This window comes from Hypanus sabinus, chromosome 6, assembly GCF_030144855.1.
Source record: "Hypanus sabinus isolate sHypSab1 chromosome 6, sHypSab1.hap1, whole genome shotgun sequence".
Lineage (NCBI taxonomy): Eukaryota > Metazoa > Chordata > Chondrichthyes > Myliobatiformes > Dasyatidae > Hypanus > Hypanus sabinus.
Window position 1 is genome coordinate 53,419,680 of NC_082711.1, and position 12,037 is coordinate 53,431,716.

General features: G+C 38.8%; 1 protein-coding gene across 3 annotated transcripts in view; it reads right to left on the bottom strand.

Annotated features, from left to right (window-relative positions):
• The window catches only part of plxdc2b (plexin domain containing 2b), a 435,240-nt gene that overhangs the window by 199,981 nt on the left and 223,222 nt on the right, over positions 1-12,037 (bottom strand). For all 3 annotated transcript variants that reach the window (XM_059972140.1, XM_059972142.1, XM_059972141.1), the window contains exons 3-4: positions 11,819-11,965; positions 10,313-10,382 (exon numbers count right to left, since the gene is read on the bottom strand). In XM_059972140.1, coding sequence (XP_059828123.1) covers positions 10,313-10,382; positions 11,819-11,965 — 217 coding nt within the window. The remainder of the gene's footprint in view (positions 1-10,312; positions 10,383-11,818; positions 11,966-12,037) is intronic.

Here is a 12,037-nt window from a genome sequence, read left to right on the forward strand (position 1 = left end):
ATCATGAATCCTTTGGACAAGGCATCTCCCGGCTGGGATCAGCAGTAATGTCACGTCTTTGAAGAAATCAGTTTTCAGGGAAGTCTTTCCTTACTGACTGTATAAATCACTTGGACTTGCGAATTTACCACTTTAAGACTGTGTTCAAATTTACTGCTTTAAGAACTATTCCAGAGTTTGGCTGTTTGTTAAACTGCTGTACAGCAGTTAACTTCTGGTTAATTTAGTCGTTTGTTTACTTTTCACTATTGTTGAGCAGAGTTTAATAAATGTTTATGTTTGTTTATAAAACCTGATTCAATTCTATATTCATTGTTGCTGACCACATAACAAGTAGCATTCAAGGAGGGGAGGTTGCTTGTTTTTTGAGGAGGTGATGGTGGTTTTGAAGCAAACGGCAACATAATGAGGAAAGCTTATTTGTTCTTGTTGTCACCTCTCTCAATGTGTTTTTGTCCCCAAATCCATAACTTTTGAATTTCTGGAGTCCTCTAACTCTGGTTCCTTAAGCAGCCCAACTTGAGTGCAAACACTTCGTAGTGTCAACTCTCTGGTCGAGTTTTTAACAGTGAACTGCAGGGCCTTCTAGTTACTGAGGGAGTTCACTGCCACTGTGATTGTGACTGTATACATACAGTAACCCCCCCCCCCCACCTCCATGCCTTAATCCTGTGGCACCAACCTTAATACCTCAATAATAATCAAATGGTTATGGATCCATGGTTATAGTTAGTTATGGGTCACTAAATCCCTTCTTCCAGCTACAATGGACCTTTTCCAGTTTGCTTATAGATTAAATCAGCCCACTAATGAAGTCATAGACTCTGCCTTCCATGATGTCCTCTCACACTTAGAAAATGACACCTCAAACACCAGGGCACAGTTTATTGACTTCAGCTCTGTGTTTAATATGATCAAAGCTCAGAAGCTAATGGTTAAACCGTCATCATTGGGTCTCAATACCTATCCTCAGAATTCTAACCAATTCTTGCAGGAGCATCATTGAGTGTTCTGACCAGCTACATCATCAGCTGGTGTGAGAATTGCAGGGCATCTGACCGTTCGACCTTACAAAGGATTGTGAGGATGGCTGAGAGGATCATCAGGGTCTCTCTTCCACACATTCCGGAAGTTTGCCAGGAGCACTCCGTATGCAGGGCCCTTAGGATTGTCAGTGATCCCTCGCATCCGTCCAACAATCTCTTGGCTCTGTACCACTAAGCAGGAGGGATTGTAGTATCAGGACAAGGACTGTTGGGATGGAAAACAGATTCTTGACCAGGCCACGAGAATGTTGAACTCCCTGCTACCACCCAGGTCTCAACACATATGACACACCAGTAGTATTATTCTGTTTACTTTTTAATCTGTGTTGTAATTGCACCTTATTACTTGTCAATTTTTTGTGGTAATATTACTTTATGTGTTATGTGTGAGCTATATGTATCGTGTTATGCACGCTGCTCCAGAGGATTATTTCGTTTGGTGGTTTTCACATATGTGGTTAAAATGGCAATTAGCTCAAACTTAATGGACTTAATATCCGTATCTTTAAACATGCTATTGGTCAACCATAGCCCCTTAACAAATACATCTCTATGCCTAGTTTGCTTTTTATTCACCAATAGAATAGGAGCATACTAATTACTTTTGAGGGGGTGATCTTGAATTACTATTTTAATCAAAATCATCCATCAAGTGAAGATATTCTCACTGTGTTGTTGACATGGAGCTCCAAGTTTTAGTTCTAATAGAAGTGATGGCATGGGATGCCATTTCCGAGTCTTAGACTGAAAAACGCTGGTGTTCAGATAAATCTAGGTGTCCTTGTACACAGATTAGTGAAAGATAATATGCAGGTTCAGCAAGCAATTAGGAAGGAAAATCATGTGTTAAAATTTACTGCAGTAAGAATTGAGTAAAGAACAGAGACGCCTTGATGTCTTGCCTCAGTTAGAAAGCTTGGGTGAGATCATGCGTGAAATATTATACAGGAAGATCATACTTGCAATGGAGAGATTGCATAATTTCCTCTGCCTGATTCATGGGACATTGAATTAGTCATATGAGGCTAAGCTGACACTGACTTACATTTATAAGAATGCAATGTCAAAGTCAGCTGGCTGGTGTAGTGGCAACTGCACTGGACTTAGAGGTGAGCAGTCCCGGGTTTGAATCCAGCCAGCTCCTTGCACGCTATCCAGCCATGCTGGGTCAAATTTCAAGCTAGCAACTCAGCCTCGTGAAAAAAGAAAAGAGAAATCCTAAGGAAGCAGCAAGTTTACCGCCTGATGTGCCACAAGGTGTTGAGAATTCAAATTTTAAGAAAAATGTCAAAGCATATAAAAGCTAGGTGAGGCTAATACAGGATCGATGTTTCCCAGCCTGGCGTGTAGAATCAGGGGTCAAGTTGTCAGTATCAAAAGAAGAAATTTCACTTAGAATGATAAGTATTTGGAATTCTCTTGAAAAGTGCTCTTGCGATCACAGAAACAGTTGCTTGTGGAGTTTAAGTCCCAGATTTAAAAGCAAGTGAGGCCTGTTGTGACTATCTATGGAGATTGAGATGAGTTGCTTGTGGAGTTTAAGTGTCAAATTTGAAATACGAACTTGGTCTGTTGGGACTTACTGCAGAGATTGAGATCATTTGCGTAATCAGGCACTTGGCAAACAAGGTTAGGCTTAGGTGAAGCAGTCATTATGGATTGGCCATGGTTTGAGTGGGACAGAGCTAGAGTCAGCAAATAGAGGGGGAGGCTAGTTCGAGGTTTCTTTGTTATTGTCTATTAGTGCCTAGTTAGAGTAGTGAGAATGTATCCCAAGTTAATGGTGTGCTCCTCATGCAAGGTGTGGGAAATCTGGGAGATCTCCATTCTCCCTGATTACTGCATCTACAAGAAGTGCATTCCTCCACCATCAACACTGCCCTCACCTGAGTTTCTTCCATTTTGTGTATCACCCCGTCCTTCCACTGCCACATCAGGGATTGGGTTCCTCTTGTCTTCACCTTCCACTCCATCAGCCTCTGCATCCATCACATAATCTCCATAGCTTCTGTCATTTACAATGGGATCCCATCACCAAGCACAACTTTCCCAGCCCTGACTTCCTGCTTTACGTAGAGACCACTCCCTATGTGACTCTCTTGTCCACTTGTTGCTCCCCACTGATCTCACTCCTGGTACTTACCCTTGCAAGCAGAACAAGTGCCACACCTGACTCTCCCTCACTACTGTTCAGGGCTCCAAACAGTCCTTCCAGATGAGTTAACACTTCACCTCTAAGTCTGTTGGAGTCATCAAATGTACCCAGTGCTCCTGGTGTGGCCTCTGGTATATCGGTGAGACCCAACACAGATCAGGATACTACTTTGCTAAGCACCTTCACTCCGTCTGGCAAAAAAGTGGGATCTCCCAGTGGCCACCTATTTCAATTCTACTTCCCATTCCCATGCCAGTCCATGACCTCCTCCACTGCCAGGACCAGGCCACACTCAGGCTGGAGGAGCAACACCTTGTATTCATTCAGGGTAGCCTCTAACGTGATGGCACGTACAGGGACTTGGCTGTCACTGAGGCAGGCATGGCTGATGATATTCCGTGGATGAGATGTTTCAAAAGGGACATGGAGGGAGGTACATGAAATGGAGGAGTGGCACTACTAATCAGTGATAGTGGCACAGCTGTAGAAGGGGACGACTTTGTAGAGGAATTGCCTGCTTTTGGGCTTTTGTCACCTGCCACACCACTCTGGATTCATACTTAGCTGTTAATCTAAATGGGCCATTCACCTGCCAGCACACTGGAGTGCAAGGAGTTTAACATTTACGTGAGTCTCAGTGCAAGCTGAAGGATCACATTATTTCCTCAAGGTTTGAACAAATGTAAAATCTTTCAGTTAGCCTGCATTTTTACTACAGCAATAAATATCAGAAGAGAGACTCATGCTCACATAACACCAGGGCAACGTTTAGATCTCCTCCCACCTTTGCACTCTGCAGTCGCATTAACCATCCTTACCTTCAGGGAATTGGATCTAAGCAATTTGGCAGTAATTGTTTTATTATTTCCCATGTGCCAAGATGCAGTGAAAAGCATTGTTTTGGATGTCACTCAGTCAGATCATTACAAACAAAATGTATACATCAAATGGAAAAAAATCAATAAAAGAAGGTAGAAAACAGAGATAGAATTACAAAGTGTTCCCATGACTTTTTTGTGCCCATGACTTGACATTTTCATTCAAACCAGGCTCAAAGCCAAACTGATCTCATGCTTCAACTTGACATGGAATGTTAGATCCTTCCCCTTTCCTCCACCCCCCTCCTGATTTGAATGTATTCAGTGGACACCCTATTTAACTGCAAAGTTCAATTCAGTAGAAATTATATAATGTAGGTGCTAACAACACCATTTACTTAATGGAACATCCACTAAATGCCAAAATGTTGCTACTTTAGGAAACTGAAAACCACATTGCATTTAATGAGCCACTGATCAAACACTTATTAAAAAAAGTGAGTAAGTAATTTAGCCAATGAAATTTCATCCTTCAACAGGCTGGCTTGACTTATTTTATGATGGACTTTATGCTGTGCATTTGTCAAGAGGAAATGTTCCAGGATGATGAAACTTATCAAGAAAGCAATGAATATTCAGCCAATCTTCCTTATCCAAGCATGGCTTTCTGACCCAGACAGTAATATCTTCTCTCCAGCTTAGAACACGGGAACAATTGCTTCCCGTAGATTTGTGGTTTATTGTTCTCAGTGTATAATTAATAAACTTCAATGTGTTTCAAAATCAGCTTTTTAGTTCTTGCTAGTGATAAATTTAAAAAATACCAAAAGCAGATTTATAGAGATGCTTATCTTCAGTTTTTGCTGAGAACCCTCACAATATGTTAACAATTGTAGAGTCTCAAACCCTGTTCTTCAGATGTTGGCCTCATTGGAAAAAAAATGCTTTGCTTCATCACACTACTGGGAATTGTGTTTAATTTGAAACATTACATGAGACCTTCAACTATGATTTGTGGATTTATAATTCACATTATGCAGACACAATGTTTTCATATCTGCAGAAAACTACGAAAATTAAACCAATGTTTAAATTTAAAATAGCAAGCTTCTAGTAAAAACAGAAATGATATTATGAACATCAAATATGGTGGATTCTGGTTAATTGGGGCACATCAGGCCCAGTTAAGTAGTTGCTCCAATTAGTCAATGCTTCATGGAAGTAACATCTCTACCTCAGCGTCTCCACAACAGTTCACACTCCATTCATGCAAAGAATATTGACCCTCTCATTAACACTACAGCTCTTAACGATCCTCATGTGATTGCTATACCTTTAAACATCTCAGAGTTTATAAACCAGAAAACTACCCCACCATGGATCAGAACAAAAAAAGCCTCAGATGAGTGGCAAAACATCTTCTAGACAGCACAAGAAGTCCAGTTGCCTTGATTTACTACTGCTTGCTCTAGATTTCGTGGAAATAGTTTAAAAGGTATAAAAAGGACAAAGTACCATGTAACTGAATAACAAAGTATGTATTTAAATGAAATACATTACAAATTAGAACATTACCTATAGAACTACAATACTATAAAATTTATCAGTTATTGAGGGAGGAATTCATTCAGAATATGCTGCCATGTTCTTTTGATTGATTGTAAATTAACAAAATCACCGCAGACACCTAGTGTAGGTAATGGACTAACTTCATAGGATGTTTTTGACAATTGCATCTTCTAAATCTTAATTTTCATTTAACATTCAAGATGATTGTTGGTACCTTTAAATTCTTTGTAGTTCCCAACTAGTTAAAGTTGTGAAATTGATTCATTTTTGTTCATGGATGTTTCTGGCATCTCCAAGGCTGAATGCTTGAAACCACAGTGAGGAAAACAGTTCCGAATTGTTTTGCTGCTTATTTCTCGCCAACTATCACTGTGTTTCAAACATAAACAAATGCAACTGATGCTGTTTAAAAACTATTCACTTGACACATAGTACAGTGTGTAACTGTCACGTAAGTGCATCCTACTGACACTAGTTAGAAACTGTTCAGCAACTTTCTCCTGTCCCAATTAAGCGGTATAGTGTTACATGTAAATGAAGGGAATCCTGGCCATTTTCTTGTATTGTCTCAAATATGTGGCTGCCCCGAGTGAGTGATGGCCCAATCCATAGTACACGCTTTAAAAAAATATACAATTTCACAATTTCTAAAATTCAGTTTCCTGACCATCTGATGGAATGCGATTTATGTTCCAGATAGTTAAAGGAGGAGGAGAATAGTTGAACGTTAAACATGATTCAATAACCTCACATTTCCGTAACACTCTTCCGCAAAATAAGCTGCTGAGAATTCTCTGTAGACCCAACCAACTCCACTTAATAAATTGTATTTAGGATGTGAAAGATTGACAAGACAGGGTCACTTCAAGGTTTTTTATAATCATATATTAATAAAAACAACTGGCTGAAGGAATTACTCAGTCTGTCTGCCAGCTGCTGATAATCATTCTTTTCTGTTTGCTGCTGAAATGTCCCCCATGGCTACACAAAAGTTTCATCACAATGTCACTGCTATTGATTTTATTTGGATTATTATTAAAGCCCTAAAACTTGTTCAAATACATTTTGCTTCCAAGGTCTCTACCTACAATCAAAACTCACCTTCAAATTCTGGCCACCACAGAACTTCACAGACATCAAATTCTCAGTGATATTTCATTCACCAGAGGAAGTGTTATTCATATTTCATGAAAATATTGTAAACTGCAAGAACTAGGATAAATTGCCTTTAACGCTTGATGGGAAAATATATGTTGCCTTCGCTCACTTTAGCATGCATTCTTTAGTATTAAATATAATTCAAAAGAGAAACACCGGGCACTATTTTGCTAGACATGAAATATTGAATCTATATTTTGTAGTAAGTTTGAGCATTTATATATAGCTTTTGTTAATCGTTTTAAAATTTCACTTGGACTTATCACTGGCAATCATTTTACAGCTCAGGGAAATACCCACTCATACTGTATATCTGTTAACACCTCTTTCTGCAAGATGCTCAGCTTACAGTTTTGCACTAATGAGATCCTTATTATAACAACTATACAATGGGCTGCTGCAATGAAATAGCTCAGTCAGCATTTCCCGAGTACAAGAAATATATTAATTTTCTGACACAATATTTGGCAAAATAACTCCAAAAATTAATTTTAATTAATTATTTTAATATTTTATTTTATTGAGATACAGCACAGAGCGGGCCCTTCCAGTCCTTTGAACTGCCGCGCCCAGCAATCACCCAGTTTAATCCTGGCCTAATGACGGGACAATTTACAATGACCAATTAACCTACCAACCAGTACTTCTTTGGTCTGTGGAAGGAAACCAGAGTACCCAGAGGAAACCCAAAGGGTTATGGAGAGAATGTACAAACTCCTTCCAGGTGGTGGCGGGAATTGAACACAGATCACTGGTACTGTAAAGCGCTATGCTAACCACTACGCTACTGTGCTGCCCCAATATTTAACGCTCACCAAAGCAATAACAATCTATTCCACTAGCTGATTTTTTTTTAAACTAAAGTTGTATAAAACAACAAATACTCTTCCCCTTTTACCATGAGCATAATAATCTCACTCAGATAAACCAGCTGGAAAGGGATAAATATAGAACATAGGACAGTACAGCACACGAGCAGGCACTTCAAACCATGATGTCTGTTCAAAGCCTGATGCCAAATTAAACAACCTGCCCATGATCCACATCCCTCCATTCTTTGCTTATTCACTTGTCTAAAAGCTACTTGAGCAAGACTACTACATCTGCTTCCACAGCTACCGCTTGCAGTGCATTCCAGACACGCATTCTGTCTAAAAGAGATACCTTGCACATCCCCTTTAAACTTTCTCCCTGTCACCTTAAAGCTATGCCCCAGTATTCAATGTTCCTACACTGGGAAAATGATTCCAGCTATCTGATTCTCTCACTGTATTATTAACTTCTATTAGCATTGCCCTTCACTACATGTGGTTTATTTATATAAACAAAAGCGATCCATCTTTTCCACAACAGGAATGAAAATAATTCTGGAAATCCATAACACTCTTGAGGGATATGTAACAGGATATTTAGAACATCCATGTAAGATATTCTACAAAACAAAAACATGCAGAATTGAAAACTAGGGAGATATCAGGTAGTTAAAATGTCATTTGATAGGTTAATGATAATGCAACTATCATTGAAACATCAATGTAGGCTGCCTGCCTGCTTTTCAATTTGATCCAATTAGATCATGGCTGAATTATTACCACAATGTCACCTTTCTATCTGAACTACACATTGCTTGACTTATTGTAAACTACAAGAAAAATAAACCTCGTTTGTATCACATAATGCAGATATTTTCTAGGTTGCATTATTAATTATGGATGGTATACATCAACACTAGCTATTTGAAGCCACAAGTTCCACAATGAAAGACTCAGCCAGGTCATAGACTCTTTGCCACCAGTTTTGACAATGTCAGTAGGATTTTCCAAGATGATTTTTGTTGCTACTAAGCTAGCAATGATGAAACAAATAGCTTACCCTTTTGTTAAGTTTATAATGAAGTACCTTCACCTTCAGCATGATTAACACAACTAACTTCAGCCCTGTCCTCCTTCTTTTAATTAGCTAGCGTTCTACTATTGTCAAACCACCTTCTCTTTCATTTATACTTGCAAACATTAGGAATTAAGCCACATGAGATGATCGAGCACTTTAGGAGGCTGCAGGCTGACTATTCTTCACTGCAAATACACAGTTCCTCCATAGAGGAAGTTAGGAGCACTGTTTCTGGGACTGCACATATCAGGCAATCACACCTGGTCCCTCAACACAACCTCTTTGGTCAAGAAAGCACAGCAGCATCTCCACTTCCTGAGGAGATTGAGGTCAGTGAGACTCTCCCAACCCCATTTCATTTGCAGGGCCCTTTGCATTGCAAATTATCTCTCCCATCCGTCCAACAATCTCTTTAACCACTCCCCCCCCACCACCCCACCATCAGGCAGGAGGTACCGTTGCATTAGGATAAGGACTGTTAGGAAAGGAAACAGCTGCTTCCCCTGGGTCGTAAGACTACTGAACACCCTGTCACCACCCAGATTTCATCACGTCTGAAGTGCCAGTAGTGTAATACTGTTTACTTTCTAACATATATTGTATACGCACCTTATTATTTGTTTAATTGTGGTTATATTACTTTATCTGTTATATGTGTGAATTATATGTACTGCGTCGTGCATTTTGTTTCTAAGGAATGCTGTTTCATTTGGTGGTATGCATGTGTATGGTTGAATAATGATAAACTGAACTTGAATTTGAGATAAAAGGTAAATTAATTCCTAATTAGTCACGAAGTATTTATTTCTATTTCTGCAGAGTGTAGTTAATATAGTTTCACTTTATTGCTAAGTGCAGTTCACTCAGGTAGTACCTAGAATACAATAGCAAGGAACATATTACCATCAAAACACAATAAAGTAAACATCCACATGCCTCCAGTGAAATCAAACTTATATAAATTTGCCTTGGAGAATATTTTCTGGAACAGAACTCTAATGTAAGTAAGAAACTTAAAAAAAAATCCTTGTTGTCCCTTTCCTTCACACAAACAGTGCATACTTTTTTTAAGTCTTTAAAACTACCCTTTCATGTGAAGTATGTGGAATACTGTCTGAAAGTGTACCACACCAATAAGCCCCTGAAACATTAGAAAATTAATCTGTTAAAAAAGTGAAAGATGAGAAGGATGAAAATTTAAATCAATTTAGTTATACTTGCTCACAATTTCCTCTCTGATTGTAGTCCTAACTGCATTACATCATAGCAGCAGTATAATCTGCATTGCCTCCAAAATACCAAAGCAAACCACATTGTGCATTTAGTGCTACTGACCAGCAAGGGATGGGTAGGTGAGGTAGAGGTCACTCACCCAGAGTTTTAGCTCACTTCACAGAGGCTGGATGACCAGCAGTGAAATTATATTTCATTTATAATGACGATTGATAGTATTGTATCCGAGGACTGGAAGCCAGGCTGTGTATGGCTGCGTTCACGGCTATGTGCCACAAACAGTATTTCTCAATACAAAAGAAGGGCAATTTCTCCAGAGCAATATAGTGAGTGGAGGATTGTTACAAAAAACAAGTGAGTCTAAAATCAACCTCAAACCCAAGTAGTACCATTCACATTATTCCTACCACACCAAAATATTCAGTCAAAATTTAGTGACTTACCACCTGTAGCGACAGTAATCTCTCTCAGAAAATGGCCATAAAATGGGAAATCGAACGACAAATTTACTCTCTGTATGAAACAATCAAAAACTTTATATTAATGGAATGAATGGTATGCAAAATTTCTAAGACTAGCATCACTAAGTCTCACATTTTTTTCTATTGTATGAAAGGTGCAAGTATATATTTTGCTGATTAACATAAGAATTTTAATAGTTATAGAGTCATAACTATGTAGAATGAATACAGGGCCTTTGGCCCATCGAGTCCGTGTTGACCATTAAACACTAATATATGCTAATCCACCATTAGGCACGTCTTTTTTCTTTCTCCCATATTCTTAAAAATTTACCCAGGGTCTCTACTAACCAGACACCATAGACAATTACAATGGCACTCAATCCAGACATCTTTGAGAAGTGCAGAAAAGATTTATGAGGGTATTGCTAGGACTAGAGGACCTAGCTCCAGGGAAAGATTGGCCAGGCTAGATTTTTATTCCTTGGAGTGCAGGGAAAATTAAGGGTAACTTTGTGGAAATTTATAAAACCATGAGGCCTTAGATAAGGTAGATGGTAGCAGTCATTTTCCCAGGGTATGGGAGTCCAAAAATAGGAGATATAGATTTAGAGTGAGTAGGGGGAGATTTAAGAAGGACCTGAGGGGCAACTTTTTCATGCAGAGGACAAAGGAACTTCTTGGGGCAACTGCAATGGTTTCTTTTAAGAAGCATTTGGGTAGGTACGGTGTGGCAGAGCTTAGAGGGATATGGGCCTAATTGGGAGATGGGTAGGTACCATAGTTGGCATGGATTTATTGGACTGAAAGGTCTGTATCTGTGCAGTATTACTCTATAATTCTTTATGAGAGGAAACTAGAATACCCAGAGGAAACACATGGGGTCACAGAAAAACGTGCCAACTCAATACAGACATTTCCTGAAGTCAGGATTGAACTTGTGCCTCCGGCATGGTGAAACAACATTTCTAATAGTTGTGTCACAGTCCACCCAATAAGATGCAATATAAACCAATAATCTTTAAAATGCGGTTATGAACTATTTGACTGCAAACTATTTACCAATTTCCTCTCCCCCTCCATTTCTTAGTTATCAAGAAATTAATCCAAATTTGAAAATTGCCAACTTGTTAAATCTTTTCTTATCCTCAAATGTTTTATTTTTTTAACTAAGCTTTAATTCATTGTCTCTAGCCTTGATTCCATAATCATGAACAGAAGAATAAAAATGGCCTTTTAGTGTGATGTGCTTGTTCTGTCATTCAAGACAATGGCTGATCTATGGCCCCAACTCTACTCACCTTCCTCTTCCTTACATTGGTTTATGTCCTTACTTACCTAGAATCTGTCAACTTGTGCAGTTGCTAATTAGTTTGTATTTACAGTACTTTTTGAAGAAATGAAGCTTTTCCAACACCAACCTAAAGCAATGTGGTAAGATTTTTAAAATCTGAAAGCTTTTTTTTTGATTTAATAGATTACACTTACTGCAGCTTGTCGGTGGGTGTTTGATAGGATCCCATGAATTTTCACTTTATCTTTTTCCATTTGCTCCATGTTTACCCACAGTTCCCTCATTGCAGCATCTCCTGGCCCAAAAGTTCTTGATGTATAGTAATTATGGTCTGTATTTTCCTAGAAATATATGAAAAAGAATGACGTTCTTTTTAATAACATGAAACCAAGTAATAGCTCTCTTCCAGATTT